The 19712-nt window shown below is 42.1% G+C and overlaps 1 protein-coding gene across 1 annotated transcript in view; it reads right to left on the reverse strand.

Annotated features, from left to right (window-relative positions):
* xxylt1 (xyloside xylosyltransferase 1) overlaps nt 1-19712 on the reverse strand; it is a 36740-nt gene that overhangs the window by 15588 nt on the left and 1440 nt on the right. Inside the window, exons 2-3 of the mRNA XM_034028504.3 lie at nt 11363-11510; nt 5892-6024 (exon numbers count right to left, since the gene is read on the reverse strand). Of these exons, the coding sequence (XP_033884395.1) occupies nt 5892-6024; nt 11363-11510 (281 nt within the window). The remainder of the gene's footprint in view (nt 1-5891; nt 6025-11362; nt 11511-19712) is intronic.

Raw genomic sequence — 19712 nt, forward strand, 5'->3', positions numbered from 1 at the left:
GAAGTTAGGTTCACTGTATGAGGCAGCATATGAATGGGAGACAACAGTATCAATTTATTTCCCCATATATGCAACCTTTCAAATATATACTACCAGACAGGGTGACCCAGGAAACAATACTGCAACCTAGGGGGATCAATTCTTAAAAACAAATAATACGACACCAGTCCTGAGGTATAATGAGGGATCCGGGGCAATAGACAAATGGATCCAGAGCATTGGTCTGGCAGACAGTGAGCTGTTGTGATTCAGGGTACCAGGCAGACAGCTAAAAGGCTGATGCATGTCCAGTCTATAACACAGAAGCCCATTAGAGGCCAGAGCACTTTTAAAAGCTGTGAGTGGGTCAGTGATCTAGGGTGACAGACAACACAGGAGGACAGGGCAGGCAGGCAGAAAGGGGCTTTTATAGAAAAACAGTCTTACTAGACTAGACAGTAATAACAAAAAACACAGCTTGATGTGTACACTAATGAGGCAGACACACACAAAACTGAATCAAAGGCAGAAAACAAGAGAACAGCCATTCATGTCGGCACTCTGTGGTTTCTTTAATTAATAACCATTTTTAGAAGCCTGCTTAACGGTTGCCATATATTTCACGTCTGACATTACTTTACCTGGGTAGAGCCACATTAAGCTAAAGCGCTTGGCAGCCCCATGTGCAAAGTGTGCAAACTTAGGCATGGAAATAAGACTCCCATTGCATAGCAGTTTGATCCACTCCTGGTTTTACTATGATTTTAATAAGACACACCTGAGCTTGTTACCGATACAGTGTGGCTAATCAAGCTCATATTAAAAACATGAAATGGGTGAAACTGCTCTGCAAGAGGAGTCTTATTTCTATCCCTGAAACTGCTGTAATTGCTTTTTAAAAGAGCGAAGGGCAGATCAGGCTCACCCTGTGGTTATAACATATTGAAACTGCTCTCATTACAGTGCACTATATTGCGGTTACATCCTCTGGTAGTACTGCAGGAAGCCTTCACAAACACTAACAAAATAATACCACTGAATAAATCCCATGCTTTGGTTTCTTTTTGTATACAAAAGTCATTTTTGATGAATGTCCAGTCTTTAGTACGTTGCATGTTGTAACCCCGTCAGTCACAAATGTATAATTCCATATTTTTTGAAATTTTCAAACAGTTTGCGTGAACTCTACGGAGTTCGAGAAGTTGCCCTGCCATAACTTTGAAAAAAAAACAAAAAAACATATTTACATTATAAAAGTAACTTCATAGACAGGAAACTTAACATGGTACAAGAGTGCACACAGTGACTGAAAGAGCTATTTACAGCTACGGGGAGAATAAAACACACAGAATGCCTTGTATCTGCTGTACCTGCTGTGTTTTTTTGAGGAGTACATTTTGAACTGAAAAACATTAAATGGTAACAAAAGCATACAGGAACAAAGCAATGCATTATGCAAGAAGGTGGTAGGAATGGATTTATTGGAACATTGCTAATGCAGATTATCCAGCACTGGTACAGTAGCGCAATCATTTCTAGCGTTACCTAAAAACTAAAGCCTGCCAAAGCAAATTACATAAATGGATGTACAAGTGCTACGCGTACATCAGGAGGCTTTTAAAAGCACGCTGAGTCCAGATCTTGTTTGGGTTCACAGAGCTGGAATATTTGCACAGTGCTTATTGAGAGTTACTGTTCTGGGTACATTTTTCAGATCCCAAATTCTAATGAAAACGTCCTTTATATAACCCTATACAACCCTATACAAATACAGCTTTTCAAATGGCAAGGTCTGTATTTCATATTTTAGATTCAAGAACAGTTGATAAGGTCAGTGCAAGTATTGTCCTGTTATTCCTAATATTACCTTGTAGTATGTGCTGGATTGTTCTAGGATTAACCAATTCTGAGATGGACAATCTTAGAATGAATCAATTTCTAACTTCAACTGTAACAAACGTCTTTATGCTAGGCATATGAACGTCAGCCTACAGCTTTTTAAAAGTCATAATAAAGGCTGTACCAAGAGCTAATGAAGAGCATGACTGTTGACTTTGGTGTTTGAAATGTAAGCTGGTTGTTTTCCCTGAACCCTGCAGCTCTGGTTAACTATACAGGTGTTACAAAATCTTTCTGAAAAATCTATTGTTAAGCATAACAATAAAAGGTACCGTTTATTTTCCATCATTTATTTTCCTCGCTAAAATAGTTCATTGTTACAATGTATCAACATTTAATAGGTGCTTAGAATTGAGTAGAATGGAACGGCTGAACCACCTTCCGGGATTTATAATATTTTCTTTGTATGTGCTACTTCTCATAGGAGGTGAATGGTCAACACAGTACAGACACACACACACACACACACACACACACACACACACACACACACACAGCTGAACAACAAGGTGACCCAGAGATGAAGCCGGATGGAGTGGGCAGGAAGTAAGGCAACAAGGTTTCAAAACGTCTGTGCAGCCTTAGCTGTACAGACGCTGTGAACCAACTAAACCAGTTTTGAATTGGGAACCCCCAACTAAAGGCTGAGGGTTAGGAAAAGCACAAAGTAGAAAGAGATACTGCACTGCAGTGCAAGCAGATGTCTTAGGCATAGCGTCTGTACTGGAATTACCACAAGGCCTGTCTCTTACCACAACAGTAAAACAATCATTTTTCTGTGCATTAACCCTTTACTGTCCAGGGTATGTTCCCATACTTATTTAATGCCTGTTCTCAATGTCAATACTGGACACTGGGCAGCAAAAGGTTAAAACTGTAAAAATATGAATTTTATGACAAACGTTTCGATTAGACATTTATTCCATACATAAATGAATACTTTACAGTTGCTTATAGTAACTACAGTCTCAGATCGCACTCATTTTTGTATTTTACGGTTCCTAAAGTGCATAATGAGGCTGCTAAAAGATCATTTGCTTATTTTGCTCCATGGTCTTGGAATGACTTACAGTCTGAACTTAACTTGCAGTCCCAAATAACTTTAGTACAATTCAAGAGTAAGCTGCATAATTATTATTTATTTCTTAACAGACACCCTTATCCAGGGCGACACACAATTGTTACAAAATATCACATTATTTATAAATACAATTCCCCATTTATACAGTTGGGTTTTTACTGGAGCACTCTAGGTAAAGTACCTTGCTCAGGGGTACAACAGCAGCAGTGTCGTCGTCGTCCCCCCCCCCGGGGATTGAACCCACGACCCTCCGGTCAAGAATCCAGAGCCCTAACCACTACTCCACACTGCTGCCCTTATCTAATTGAGAGTCGTGCTTGTTTTAAGTAGTTGATTACACCTAATTGATTGTCACTAACTGATTGTTTATTATATTGAGTATGACTTGTCTGTGTTTTAAACGTATTTTATTTCTGTATTTGTATGTTTGCATTGTAATATGTTTTATTGTACTGCTGCTACCTTTCTTGGCTATGTCTCACTTGCAAAAGAGGTTTCAATCTCAATGTGATTTCCTAGTAAAATCAAGGGTTAATAATAACTGTACAGACAGCCATGGCTTTTTAACAGGGGACATTAAGCAGATTATTATTTTATTATTTTTTAAATGCAGATGTTTGGGGTTTTTTTAAGTTTCAATTGCTTCCCTGGTTTCGTATCACTTCCTGTTATGTAGGTCAACTCTATCAGCTAACGTCACTCCCACTGATCCTAAGGCTATCTAGCGATCTCGTTTCACCTCCTGCAGCCGTTTCCTCAATTCGAGGGCACATCCCTCCACAGGGATTTCTAAAAATAAAACTGTTTTATTGTTTTTCCCTGGAAAAAATATAACGCCGGGGAATCGATCATGTCATTCCTCCTCTGTCACACAGCCAGAGCACTGCTGCTCAGAACAGCAAGGGGAAGGGGCTCGTGTTGCAACCAAAGCAAAGACATTCCCTTCAGAAAGGCCATGAGATTCCACCAGCTTCTGTCTTCTCCTCCTCACAATCCTAATGGGTTTGTTTTTTTTGTCTTCAAACCGCAGCCCGCATTAAAATTCCTCCCTTGAGCAGAATTTCATGGTTGAAAAGCTGCATAGCATCAATCCGAGCATTTTAAACAAGCAGCTCCTCAAGGAAGCATTTATTAATTTATCTGTCAAACGGCAAATACAAAGTTGAGAGCTATCTATATCATACATCTCCTGGCTCTACACAGACAGCATGCACATGGACAAACGTCACGATCACAGGGCACCTCCATACACCCCCAGATTATGATACACCTTCAAATTAGTGCCAGACAGCCCCATAACAACAGATTTGTATAAAAATAAAACAATATAGCAACAGCAAGTTCTAACAACATTTGTGCTATTTTACTTATGATTGACAAGCGATTATACAGGCAAGGAAAAGCTGTCTGGGGTGTATATGAAGGGGGAGGGGTGGAGTGAACCCAGCGGCTGGGCCATCAGCCCCACCTAGTGGATTCAGCTAAGAAGTACAGTTCAGGTGCCAAAAATGCTCTGGAAAGCTGGAGTTTTGCAAAGGTCACAGTTCATAAAGAAAAAGGTAGGTGAATGAAATGACTTAATCTAACGCTTCAGTATCCCTCTCACACACCCACGTGGTACTGAAGAGAAGACTAAGATTACACTCACTCCGATACCCAGCACAAAGCTTTGCATTTCTTTAAAGAAATGAGGCATCCCTAAAGACTAGTTTTGTGCTTGTTTTCCTGTTCCACTGCTTGAGGAATTCGGAGAAGCCCTTTCCTCGCTCTCTCGGTGACAATGGAGCTCCCGTGCCAGTCGTTCGCCGCTCTGAACTTGCTCGTTTGCTTGTTTGTTTAAAACACTCCGTTGGAAATTCTCAGGCGGTGGCTAAAAGCGACGTCAAAGACCCGAAACAAAACACATTTCAAACATGCATTGTCCTCCAGGAATGAGTCAAGCAGAACAATACCGCCAGAGATATCCTGTTGTTGCATGACCTCCAGGATACGAAATCGCACACAACACAGTTTCCTGTGTTTTTACTCCAAGTCATGGTTCAACTGGAGCGAGCAACAAAAACCACAGCAGATCACTTTTGCACTGTGTGGTGTTTGTAACAATCATTTCAGCATTTCCCATGTGGTTCAGTAGACAGTCCTCTGTTGTCATAACTGCAATCCCAGTACAGCACTGACTGTACCAGATATGCACACCCCAATTGCTATTTAAAAACATCAGGGTGTTGCAATATGAGAAACAGTACGAATACACAATGCGCTTGACCTGTATACCCTCCCCCACTAAGACACAGTGGCTATATAAAACAAGCAGGATGTTCTTAACCTAGCAATTAAAAAAGACATTACAGTATGTGATGCAAAGTCATGCTCTTTAGAAAGTAATACGATACAAAGCATTCTGCATTGTGTGCCCTGAATGTGTTGCCTTTTTTAAGCAGACCATCTCAACATACCAAAAGAAATGTTTGTAACAATAGACCTTGAAAGTTTTGTTATTATTATTATTTGTTTATTTAGCAGACGCCTTTATCCAAGGTGACTTACAGAGACTCGGGTGTGTGAACTATGCATCAGCTGCAGAGTCACTTACAACTACGTCTCACCCGAAAGACGGAGCACAAGGAGGTGAAGTGACTTGCTCAGGGTCACACAATGAGTCAGTGGCTGAGGTGGGACTTGAACCGGGGACCTTCTGGTTATAAGCCCTTTTCTTTAACCACTGGACCACACAGCCTTTGCCTTCTGCTGTCATTAAACACAACTCCTGGGTTCCTGTGACCCACTAAAGACACTGAAAATGTGTGAATGTAAACACAATGAATACACAGTATGTTCCACTCATGACTCCCTGCCAGATCTTTCTGTGTGTCCTGTTTGGGCCGGGAGCTGCTGCTGCCATAGCAACACTCCCGTCACCACGGTGACATACCTGTAAACCGGCTGCATCTCCCTGGCAATCCCGATGACGGCTCCGGCAGGGAACTGGTTAAACTGCTCAAAGAGCTCCCTGATGTTGGTCCTGTACTTCAGGTCCAAGTCTAACTGCACGATCCGCTTGATTTCTGAGAGGGGGAGAGAAGGGATGAGGACTGAGAGCAAAGCAGACACAGGGCTCACTGCCCTTCAGTGATAGTGCAGACAAGGAGGTTTCGAGCACCTTGCACACAGATGTATGTTTGAACCCTTTCTTGTGCTCTGTCCAGTTTACCTGACTGTCGAAGAAGCGGTCCACTTCAAAGTTAATAGCTCAATACATTTTTTAAAAGTTAGATTCTACTACCTCACCTGGTAGGCTATTCCATGCATGTATAACTCTGTGTAAGAAAGTGCTTCCTACCTTCTGTTCTAAACTTACTCAGCAGAAAGAAAACAAATCTGGATTTTAATACAACACAGTGCTTGTGAGTTCAAAACAAACCCCAAATGACCATCACTCATAAGAGACATGACTGGGGAGCTGACATGTGCTATGGGAAGAGTTTCAAGATTTAGAGAGGAAAAATTGTGCGTGTGGTATCTAATCCCTATAGGACCCACACAGCTAGCGTTCTGAACTGTTATTCAGGTGCAGAGCACCACAGCATGCTCAATGACATGCAGCAGTCAGCAGGGTTTAGCCATTTGGAAAGCAAGTAAACAAGGAGAAGTGAAGAGAGGATTCATATCTCACTGAATCTGTCCTCAGGGGGTCGGAGACGATCTGTGCCATATGGCAGCGACACACACGGACTGGTAACACTGGGATTTCTGGCAAAACATATGATGCTCATTGAAGACGAGGGGGCTGAAAAGTGTCTGTGGCTGGAGGGCCACCCAGGACAGTCACAGACATGGTGTGGTGTGCAAATCCCTCTCAGGGGCCGGAGTTGTTTGTGATAAAGTCCACTGACAGCCGGTCCGGGAGTCGGACACACCACTGGAACTCAATTTGCTCACTCCCCTGGTTGGACTGGAACCAGCGCAGAGATGGCTGCCAAAAACCTCAAAGACAGAAAGCCATCATTATGTACCAATGTACAAATATGCCCTCCCAGATCAACAGAGATGCAGCGTCTCTCCAATGTTAATCAACGACAAATTCTGCGCGTTGGAGCCACAGTCAATATAAAGTGTCTGCATGTGTATCTGCTAGAGATCAGAGAGCCTGCATGTGTGTCTACTAGAGATCAGGGAGCCTGTATGTGTATCTACTAGAGATCAGAGCGCCTGCATGTGTATCTACTAGAGATCAGAGAGCCTGCATGTGTATCTACTAGAGATCAGAGAGCCTGTATGTGTATCTACTAGAGATCAGAGAGCCTGTATGTGTATCTACTAGAGATCAGAGCGCCTGCATGTGTATCTACTAGAGATCAGAGCGCCTGCATGTGTATCTACTAGAGATCAGAGAGCCTGCATGTGTATCTACTAGAGATCAGAGAGCCTGTATGTGTATCTACTAGAGATCAGAGAGCCTGCATGTGTATCTACTAGAGATCAGAGAGCCTGCATGTGTATCTACTAGAGATCAGAGAGCCTGCATGTGTATCTACTAGAGATCAGAGCGCCTGCATGTGTATCTACTACAGGTCAGAGAGCCCCTCTTAGAAACAACTGCTCAAAGGTACACAGATTACGATTAGAAGGAAAGTTCACAAACTTTCTACGATTCTGTTTAAGGTTCAAAATGCCCCCCCCCCCCCCTACTGTAACAGTTTGTCTCAGTGCACGCTTTGGAGTGGAGACGGTTATTTGCTCGCCTCAGGCCCCCTGGCTGTACTGCATTAAGGCTTGGGTATCTTCTCGCATTAAAGAAGCTTCAACTCACTTTCATAATTAACTCTCCTGGATGTTGAAAGTAACGAAACGAGTTGTAGAGTCTGGATTTGACCCATTGGGTCTTACTTCGAAGTGCAAAGGAAACTTTTTAGAGAGGAATGAAATCATTTAAATGGTACAAAACAAAGAAAATACTCATAATGATTAACATATATCTGCCCCTGTGATTATGATTATACTCAAATAGCCACAGCACATCGAAATTTAAATCTGGATTTAATTCTGAGGAGGAGAGAGGCTTTTCTCACTCCAGTTCTGATTGGTGGTTTGTTCAGAGTATTGATCGCAATTTGTACCACGAGGGGCTGATGTTGGAAGTAATGCGGGCTGAAGAAGAAGAAGAAGAAGAAGAAGAAGAAGAAGAAGAAGAATTCTCCTTGGATATAGAAGGGTTTGCTGTTTCAATATATGTATGTCTTAAAAGGTGACCTGCTCCAAAGGCCCACAATGCAAGGCTCTGAAACATAGTTCATGTGGAAAGCGTGTCTTGTCCAGTGCTGAAGGTTTAGAACAGGAACCCGCTACCATGGCCTTTTTGAAGTGACATACATCCTTCTGCTTTCCCATGCTTGTTGCTGAATAGTTGCACACAACCCTCACTCAGCTTATTCAGGCCAAGCAGATCAGATGGCACATCAATTGAATGCATTAATTTGCATGCTGACTGGAGGATAAGGGGTTAACTTACTGTACTGACATTCTCTAAACTAAAAGTCGAGCAGACAAACGTTTGGTCAAACAAATGACTTCCATCCTCTATATATAAGCACAATGAATCAGCAAGCCTGTGTCTGTTTTAGGAGGGCCTGTCGTGCCTCTTTGGAAAAGGAACTGCACACTTAAAAAGAACAAAATAAAGAGTGTATAAGATTGGCTGCAAAAGCAGGAGGACTTCACAGTACCTTGCCCTACTTTGTGACTGGAACTGCTCAACATATTCATATAGAGAGACAGGAGGGCTGTGTTTTGATCCTGTAAAAGCACAGAGCCAGATGGTGCAGAGAAGGGAAAAAGAAGAAAAGAAAAAAAGGTCTTTCATCCCACTTGAAACAAAAATACCAGGAAAAATTATGACACCCCCCTCCCCACACACACACACACACACACACACAGGTAAAACTGCTGATGCAAATCGAAATCGCTGCCTATTGTAATGCAACACCAAGGCACAATTCAAGACCAACAACAGAGACACACTGTGGCCTTATTTTAATTTGTTTTACAATGCTTGAAATCTCATACTGTTACTATACAGGATTAAAAACACAGTTAATTAGTGGGATTTTACTAATGTTTGATCGAGTGACTGGGCCTCAAGCTATTCCAAATGCTTTGCTGTTTTTATTCGTGTTGAGACTCCTAAACTAATTTCTCTTGTGACCTAAAAAAACTAAATTATATTAAAGATATTAGGTGGGGAGGTTAATCCTCTCTCAACAATGTCTGTAGTGTAATTAGAGAAAGTGGCTTTATCTAATCCAGAAAACAAAAGGGCTACTCCACATTTCAAGTAGCATAATTACTGTACTTATTGACCTACATTTGAATCGGGCCCCAGGGCATACATATTAATAAAACACGCCCGATGAGCATGTGAACAACAAGGTGAGAAAAACAGACACGACAGTGAAGAGAGTTTTATAAAAATATAAAGACTCATTTTCATTTAATTAGGCTCCAGATGGAAATGAAGGCGCTGCTTGTTGCAGCTGACAAAGAGCTTTTCAAATCCGAAGTGGAGGCAGAAAAAAGTAAGTGTCTCTTTTGTTCACACATTCTGTTTTACCTCCTGTTTAGCTCTGCAAGGTACCAAGCGCCTTCAGTCCTGACCTGAACATCCCCTGTCTGCCGTTCAGTCCTGGGCCTCTCTGCAGCAGATATATGGTCTTTGTAGACCAGCGTACACTGGGGGATTAATCGAGACCACCTGAGCTGGATTTGAACCCGGGCCTGCAGGGGTGAAAGGCATCACAGGCTTGTGAATCTGCCCGCTGCGCCCCACATCCCTTTAATAATACTTTCAATTACGACCAGGACCACAGATGAATCTGTGGCACCTGCATTAAGATCTGGAGAATGCCAGGGATTGAGTCAGCCAGCTTCATTCAGACAGAAACCAGGCACCAAGCTGGAATTGTTAACAGCTGCTATAATAAACTACAACACGGGTAAATCAAATTAAATGAACACAACACTGATGTGCATGTTTGTTTTTTTTTTGTTTTTTTTTTTTAAAGGCAACATTAGTCAGGTCATGGTTTCATCCTGACAAGTCGGAAAGGGTTTAAAATTGTTCTGGAGGGATCAATTACTGTACCAGAGCCTCTTAATTCCTTCAGGGAAGTTGGGAGTGGAAATCTGCAGCTAAAAGATCCCAAAGAGTCATGTGAAGCTTGTTTATGCACTGGCTCTGTGCATCACTAGCTTGGTCAATTCTTGCTAACTTTAACAGAAGTGTGCCTTTCATGAGCACCATCCCCTCCCCTCTCCTCCATGGATAGGTTCAACTTTGATTTGATTCACAGTCGATTCTCCTCCTGTTGCGTACCCTTTCAGCAGCTCCCCAGGACCTCAGTGTGTTTGAGAGGAGCAGTCGGAGGAGCCCCCCTGCCTGGCTTTGATCTGCAGGGCCCGACGGCAGGGGTTCCAGCGACCAAATCCGAACTCCACTCTGCCTGCACCCCGCAAACGTTATTTCCAGCTCTGTTACTGACTTGCAAGTGCATTGAGAGGGTAGATGGCTCCAAATATGAATATATTTTTACATTTTCTTATACTTTTGCATACTGTTATACTGTACTGAGAATGCTGCTCTAATATTATATATTTTTTGTTGCATTTTTTGCTGCTTCTACCTGACTTTTAATATTGCTAGATGAAATGTGCTTGCTTTCTCATTCTAGAAACTGTCCAGCCTGTGACCTTTCAACTCTGTAGCGCTACGCTACTATACCGAGGGCAGCAGTGTGGAGTAGTGGTTAGGGTTCTGGACTCTTGACCGGAGGGTCGTGGGTTCAATCCCAGGTTGGGGACACTGCTGCTGTACCCTTGAGCAAGGTACTTTACCTAGATGCTCCACTAAAAACCCAAATGTATAACTGGGTAATTGTAAAAATAATGTGATATCTTGCAACAATTGTAAGTCGCCCTGGATAAGGGTGTCTGCTAAGAAATAAATAATAATATACTGTACAGTAAGAAAACACTGACAAAAAACTGAAATGACAGACATTTAGACCAAAAGTCTTTCACACGGTCTTCAAAGAGTCTCGGGTCACGTTTCAGTCCTGAATTATTTTTGTCGAGCTGAAGGCGGCACTCCTTTACAGAGTATACAGGGGAACAGGACAAACATTCTTTTTTTTCATATATTTACACACAACCTCAGAATGTGACCTAGGAGTCCCATGAGGTTTCAGTGTGATTCTTGAAGGCATCTGTTAACATGCGGTACTAAGATAAGGTGAGACCTGAAAGGGTTTGATCAATGGTCTACACACCTAGCTCTACTATGTGTTTTGTTAGCTATGGATGATATACTTCATATAGCAGTGATGAGAAGGTGACTTGTGCCCGGCTCACCTGCTGGCATGATGCGGTGCATGGCGACAGACAGGAAGAAGATGGCGTCGCTGTAGTAGGTTCCTGAGCCGGCGCTGAAGTGCTTCTGCATGGCCTCCACGATGGGGAACAGCTTCTCCGTCAGCACCTTGACATTGTGGAAGCTCACCTGAGAAGAGACACAGAGCACAGCACGATGTGAGAACGCTCCCCTCTCACACGCACATTCTGGAAGAGACGCTGTGCACTGCTTGTACTTTTTTATGTCAGCCTGTCAAGAGAGGTCAGCGCTGGTACGGGGGTGGAAATAAGACTCCTATTGCATAGCAGTTTCCCCCATTCTAAGATTCACTACAAGCTTGATTAGCCCAAGTGTATAGGTACCAAGCTCAGGTGGGTTCTATTAATCTCACAGTAAAACCAGGAATGGATCAAACTGCTTGTGGTAGTATTTGCGAAGGACCTTCACCAAACACACACAGGGTCCTGTGAAGATCCAGGCTGGCACGCTCCTCTGCTATTGTCAAAAAAGCTGCTTAAGAGTTCAGGGTAAGCAACATGTGTCGGGTATGGAGCTGCCAAGAACAAGGTTTTTGATCTGATAACATGAATGGACTGGGAAGACTGACAATGTGTGACTTAGATTAACTGGTGGACTATATTGGGGAACATTGATAAGGATATATAACTGTAGGTACAAGTGAAAGACTTTAATACGGGCATTAAAAGGGTGAATTCACAGCAGACAACACTGAGGTTACCTTGTTTTTGACAGGTGAGAAAACCATTTCGATAATTCTTTCGTTCTGAGCCAATGTACTGCAGCTGTGTGGGTGAGAAAATGCTAAACACTGCGTAACACAGAAAGGTATTTCCCAGCAGCTCCCCTGCCTCCTACATCACTAAGCAGGATGTCAGTATAGTCTCTCATGCTTGGACAGTACCAGCCTGGGTGGTGCGAGGCGTGTTTTGAAGCAGCAGTGACTCCTCTGTAGGCATTGACTTGCTGCGGGGTTTAGCAGCGGGAGGGAGCACCTCGCTGGAGCATCTCAATACAGACGGTAAAACCCTGCTCTGTGTGACTCATTCCCCAAAACCCTTACTGGAAGCCATCAGGTTGTGTGCAGCCGTTGCTGTTTTTGGCTTTCGAACGTGTAGGATGTGTCTGTGTGCGTTCTTGAAACTGGTACCCGCTTGCTGATATATTTGATAATATCTCCTTGCCTTACTAGATTCCACTGTTTTTTTGTATTCTTTTAAACAAGTTAAAATACCACACTACATTCATGCTGTTAACTACAGCAAAACAGGTAGAAGTTCATTGAAGTGATCAAACTATTGCAACGCCATTCCACTGTTTTTAAATATACAGCTAGACAGGAAGAGAGCTAGATACCAGTGTGCTAGTCACAGCAACATTATAATATGCTGGAATGAAGTAGATCTCCGGAAGTATAGTTACTGCTTGATAAAGTTCTACTGAAAACTGTTTTTCAAAGACCACCGCATTTCAACACTCCCACATCACAGAATGTTCTGTAAAGAAATGCTCCCCTTCCATTAAACCTCTGAAAGACTATGCCCTGTATTTTCTTTCAGAGGTTTGCCCAGTCATCCTCCAGTTTCCAGGAGGACATCCTGCATTTAAAAAAGAGACTTCTGAGCCTGGGCTTGGGGGTTAAACTTTCGTTCACTGCTTTCTGGCGATGGCTGTAATTATGAAAGAGAAGTGGCTTCCTGGTTTGTGACCAGTCTATTTAGGCAACTCTGCTAGACAAAACTGAGTTGGAGTATTTGCAGATCTAGTGTTTTATTGTCATTATTATTTTTGCAATGCAGTATTCTTCTTATAATGACCACTCAGGACAGCAATATTAACATGCAAAATATATCAGGGATTCAATACAGACAGACAGACTACCTTTAAAACAGGCTTGGCTGTATCTGTGTTTTAACCCTTTGCTGCCCAGTGTCAAAACTACTTGACATTGAGAAACTAGGCATTCAATAGGTATGGGAATTATTATTTTATTATTATTATTTGTTTATTTAGCAGACGCCTTTATCCAAGGCGACTTACAGAGACTAGGGTGTGTGAACTATGCATCAGCTGCAGAGTCACTTACAATTACATCTCACCCGAAAGACGGAGCACAAGGAGGTTAAGTGACTTGCTCAGGGTCACACAATGAATGAGGTGGGATTTGAACCGGGGACCTCCTGGTTACAAGCCTGTTTCTTTAACCACTGGACCACACAGCCAGGGCAGTAAAGGGTTCACTTGAGGTACAGAATAACTGCTTATTTATTTGTATCTTGGCCCCTGATTAACTTGTCAGATCCTATTGCTGCCCACACGTGCAAAACAACATTCTCCAGCTGACTGCATGAATGGGCAAAACAAAACACAATGACAATGGTTGGCCTTGACATTTTTTTCACACATGCAGCTATTGAGTAATAGTGATGAAACCATGTATTTCACCACGGAGGTCTGTTAATGTGATGATGTGCTTTTCTGTATCGGATCCAAATGAAGAGACACGGTTCACCTTGTAATCCCTTCTATGTTAAAGTACAGATTGAATCCAGGGGAGGCATGTGCAGTGAATGGATCTGAATCATCAACAGGGATCCTAGTTTTCCGCAACAAGAAATATGAAATTCTTTGATAAAAAAATAAATAAATAAAATCTGTGTTATTCCGGGAGTAAAATAAAAGGGCTAAAGATGAGTTTTCCCTGCCACTCATCAACTGTCTTGTTCTTTTCCATTGGCTCTTTACTGTTACTGCTGTTTGATGGGGTTTTTCAAGCTGCTTGAGGGCCTGAATGCAATTTTTATGAAAGGAAAATAAAAGTAGATTGTTTTTTTTAACTAAATTCGTATGAAGCAACTTAGAAGGGTCACTTAAGGACTCTAGATTTCAAAGATTCAAATGCTCAAGCTACTGGCAAATATTCAATTATTTCAGAATGCATGCTTGAAATGCAGCCAGTGGCAAAAATGAATCAGTCATTAGGACCAGTAGAAAATCTACTGGCAGCAGTCAATTTGGGTTTCCTATTCCCAGTACAAATTCTACTGCCAGTAAGAAGCCCCACAAAGACTGCTGCCAGTAGATTTTCTACTGGTCCTAATCAGTTAGGGCTGAAGAAAGAGAAATACTTGTTTTATTGACTTTATGTTTAGAGAAAGTGAAATGGGTGCTTATATACAGAATTAGTTTTGTGCAGCTAATTTCAGCAGTTGAATCAGCTGCCATAGTGCAAGTAGAAGTTGTACTGGTAGGAACATCTGCCAAAATGAATACATTCGCGTGGATTTGAATAAAACAGAGCTTCTACTCTACTTTGATGGGCTACTGCTTTCTTTCGTAAACCATCATTATGTATTAATACCTAGTGTTCATCCTGGGGATCGACAATCACAAACACCTCTAACTCTCTGTTGCCGTTTCAAATTTCCTGTTATTCTGCTTTTAATTTTTTCATCAGTTTCCATGACAGTCACACAAAGGTTTAAGCTATGTGGGGGTGACAATGGAAACTAGCTGTTTTTCATTTCTTTCTTACATTATTTATTATTCATGGACAGATTTGCTGTTACTGCTTTTGTGAGCCCCCTTGTACTCCTGAAGTTTCCCAACTAATTAACAAGCAAGCGTTCTTTGTTGCCTTGACAACAGGGAACTCTGGTTTAGAACTTGCAGAGCAGCAAAAATCATTTGAATATAGAGGCCTACACCTGACTGCTGTATTGGACAGTGCGTTCAAATCCATGTACGAGTACAAATACCAGAGACCGCACACACACACACTTGTTTGGTTTTTGTTTTTATTTTTATGAAAGTAATTTGGTTTGAAAACGACCTCTGAGATCCCTCTCTGATATTCTTCTGTTTTGAAGGTGAACTGTATCGAGCCTAGTCAGAGTGCATTCACGCTACCTACAGTATCAAAGCCTACTGTGAAACAGTACTGGACTAACCAGTACTGCGGAACAGCATCTTTCTCTCAAATCCTTCTTTAAATAGTCAGTATTTCCCAGGATTGACCTGCAAGGGGACGCAGTCTCTGCTAACCACATAGGGCTGTAACCATATACTGTTTACAGAAGAACAGTACATACATTTCTCTAAAAGGACAGGAACTACAAGCCTGTGCATTCCTATGAAACTGTAAGCATGGTGTATGACATCAGACCCTTCAACTGTTTCCATATGATGTGCAACAACACAGGGTTTCCTGTAGTGACCTCTTCCTTTTTGTTTCTGTTCACCCCTAGACAAAGGAAACACAGAGATGGTGCACCAACACATTTACAAAGCGTTCACACATGCAGGTATATGCATGCACATATACAGTACATGCCACACATGCATTATGAGGCAATGCTATGCAAACCAGCTGGACCATGTGACAAGTCAAGTGATGAACTGTGATGAACTGTGAAGGGTATACAAGCCCCAGAGCAGTCAGCCATACAACGAGTGCAAGAAAATGTTGAACAGTTTGAAAGGGTACATACGGGATAGTCGATGGTTTGAAAGAATGCAAGACAGATTCAAAAATGCATTTTGACTAAAAATAAGAATAGCCCATACTGTAATAGCCCAAGACCAGCATGTCAGTATGGGGGTCAACCTGCAATATGAGATCATAACATTAACTCAACAGAGCTCCATACACCTAGCCTTAACTGATGACCCAAAATTATACTATATATGCATTAACCTGTATGAATGCAGTGAGCAGTGCGGGATTGACGTGCAGATCTAATGCATGTAATAACCTGTATGAATGCAGTGAGCAGTGCTGGATTGACATGCAGATCTGTTGCATGCATTAACCTGTATGAATGCAGTGAGCAGTGCTGGATTGACTTGCAGATCTGATGCATGTCATGTATCCGAAGTGATCAGTGTACAAGCGTTTCGGTATCAGATCATTAGTGAGGAGTGTTCATCCTTTCCAGGCAGATGTTTCACAATGTCAATGTCAGAGTACTGAGACGCACTGTGCATCTACAGTACATAGAGAGAACTCTGCAACCGGAACATCCTATCCCAAACTGTGAACATTTACTTCATCAGCAGCACTTAACTGAGCAGAACAGATAGGACATGTAGGTTCAAATAGAAAATCAAAGCAGATTCAAATCTATGTAAATAATGTAAGTGAGTAAATATAGCCAACATTTGAAATACCTCTACAGCAAGATAACAGTAAACTAGCTAAACAAATATTGTGCTTTTTTTTTTACTGAAAACATCATATAAATGATATACCAGTGTAATACTGTAGGGCAGTAGCAGTTTTTACTGGTGTGCATTTTTGAGTGGATTGATATTTTCTATAGAGCAATAGCAGCCTGAGTGCAATTTAAAAGGTAAAGCAGTAAATAAGTGAAAAAAATAACTGCAGGGAGTTCAATGACCTTTCAGGATGAACTGACAAACAGAGCAATGATCCTCTTTATTGAGCGCAGTAATTGCGCTGGACGAGCAGTTCTGAAGTTAGCAGGAGGAGTAATGTTTACCATCAACTCACTGCTGAATTAACTGGGGAATTATCTTCCAAATTCACTAAATTGAGTACATTGTGTAATATTACAACAAATAAAGTTGCAAACTCCTTTGCACTGGAGCGTAATCTTCCCCTTCGTGCCCCCCTACTCTCCCAGCAGTAGAAGCAGGATCTCGCCATGGAAACTATGCTGCACCTCACCTGGCAATCGGCAGTGCATTGCAGGTCCCAGGGGGCTAGACAGAGAACATTGTGCACAGTGCCTGTAAATGAGACTCAGGACAGAAAATAGATTCCACAGGTTCTGCAGACGCCAGTCAATACACATGAGGAACCTTCGTGTGTGCTGATGGCTATTTTTACAACCGCAATGGCCCCCAGCATCTGATGTGTCGAAGACCTGGGGATGTTATATTGGGTTTGCAAAGGGACACCAATCTCAGGATTAGATCTCTCACACATCATGTTAGTGGTACAGTGTGTTCACCTAAATCACCCCTGTGACAATGGTGCATTCTTACAGTAACTGTGTGTGAGACAGGCAATGCGCTGTGGTGCACTGATGTCACTGATTCTGAACCCTACTGCAGACAGGCAATGTTAAAAACCTCTAAAGCAGCTTGTGTGAGTCTCTTTTTGTACAGTGGTTAGGAGGATCACTTGACAGTGCGTGGGAGGCAGTTGGCATCTGTGCTTTGCATCAATCAGACCATATCAACAACAGATCCAATTGTTCCCTCCTTACTTTAGATTAGTGTTTGCAGTAAATAGATGAAGTCTATCCATCAAATGCTCTGCAGTTCTGTACAGTAATCATGATAATACTGCATGGCAGCTGAGCAATGGATTACTGCAGGATGAGCAGTCTGCAGCCAGAACCAGCTTGCTGTATAGGCTCTGTCAATAAGATGTGTGTGTGTGTGTGGATAAGAACACATAACCTCATTGTGACTGCAAGCTTTCTGCAACTAGAGCTGTGCAAACTGGTTACCCACAATTTGTGCATGCTGAATTTTGTTACATATAAAAGCTGCATATCCCTGGTGCAAGTCCGTTTCAATCCTATTGGCTCAGCCAGACTTTCTTAGTGAGATTACAGTAAGATGTTCGGTTTGCAGGGGCTTCCATACCCTACACTGCACAACTTACTAATGTTTCACAAAACAGAGCCTTGTATGGAATATTAGTCTTTAATCTTTTTTAACAGTTTAACGTTTCTGAAATATCTGACCAGCGATCGCTTTTCCCAACTGACCGAAGCCATTTTTATAAAGCAGTTCTCAAAGGAGGAATAAAGCATGTGCACAGTCTCGCTGCTCCTGCCATACACCCTGTACTGTGCTGTATATGCAGCAGAACACTGCTGGCAGCTGGTTCAAGTCATATGAGGACAATTACACTGGATTAGCCTGCTTAGCACGCTGGCACACATTCTAAACTATGCTCAAGGATTGGACTACTTTGAATTACAAACAAGTATTTGTTATACTAGATTAGCAACAGGATCACTGCTCACCGTGTTGTTGTCCTAAAGAACCTTCTGTGCTGTACTTGTGTTTTTAAGTAATAGCGCGTCATGTAGGTCAGTCTCACTCACATTCATTTTATTTTCACCATTCACCTCCACCTATCCCATTTTCCACTATGCTTTTTTATTATTATTATTCACTTATTTCAAAATGATAGAATATTCATTTGAATTTTGAAAAAATATATTCAAGATCATGAAAACCCCACGTTTAACCCGTAACTATTGACAACAGTGCACAAGCTCAGTACTGGGGTGGCATTTTAAAACATTAAGGACTACACCTTAAAACAATCAATTCAATAATGTCCTCCCACCCACACGCCATGAAACATTTCCCAGATTCTTACAAGGCTTGCATACTTCACAGTGGAGGTGTGGACCTGATGTAGGTGCTGTTTGAAAACTGGCATAGCCCGATAACTGGATAGCCCGATAACTAACAAGCGCTGTAAAGTGCAACACTGCCCCCTAGTGCCTCATACTGAATCATACATTCTGAATCACAGAGAGCAAACATGTCACAGCACGTTAGCACTGCCTAGATCTGCTATTCAAATCGCCCTGCCCGCACATGTAACGCTTGCTCATTAAAATCATGTACCTGTGTTTGAAGAGCACATGGTCATGTATTCAGATTACTAGTTTAGTAAACAAGCTGTCTGATTGGGGTGAAACAGGCAATAAGAGCCCCAGTGTAGAGAGCTATGGTACACTGAAGCCTATTGTTTATTACGTGTTTTATAAACCATTGCTCAGAAAAGTGACTGGAATCAGGGATGGAAATAAGACTTCCATTGCATAGCAGTTTGATCCATTCTGGGTTTTACTATGAGTCTACTACTGTTGCTAATCAAGCTCATAGTAAAACCTGGAATGGGTGAAACTGCTATGCAATAGGAGTCTTAAATCCATCCCTAGGAATCACAACAACAATAAAACACTGAAGACACACCCTCATTATGATGTTATAACACTAGCCTCTATGGTCCGCTTTTTCATTTACCAGGTAGTTCAAAAAGGGGAGGGGGGCAGCAGACTACAAGCTAGTGCCAGTCTCAGGTTAAAGTGACAGTGTCCTAAAATCACGTTGGGCTTTATGTGTGTCAGTGTGACTGTTGACTGCATTCTTCTGGAATTGAACCTTCTGTGCCCTGTGCTCTATTAGAAATCAGACTGTGTGTTTCTCGCTGTGTTTACATTCAGGTAATGGAACTTGCTATGCAAGCCCCACCCCCTTATGGGAGCCTACTTGTCAATCTTTGCTCTGTAATTTAAACAGGTCTGTTCTGGCACCAACCTGCAGCAGCAGGGG

Source organism: Acipenser ruthenus, chromosome 12, assembly GCF_902713425.1.
Source record: "Acipenser ruthenus chromosome 12, fAciRut3.2 maternal haplotype, whole genome shotgun sequence".
Classification (NCBI taxonomy): Eukaryota; Metazoa; Chordata; class Actinopteri; order Acipenseriformes; family Acipenseridae; genus Acipenser; species Acipenser ruthenus.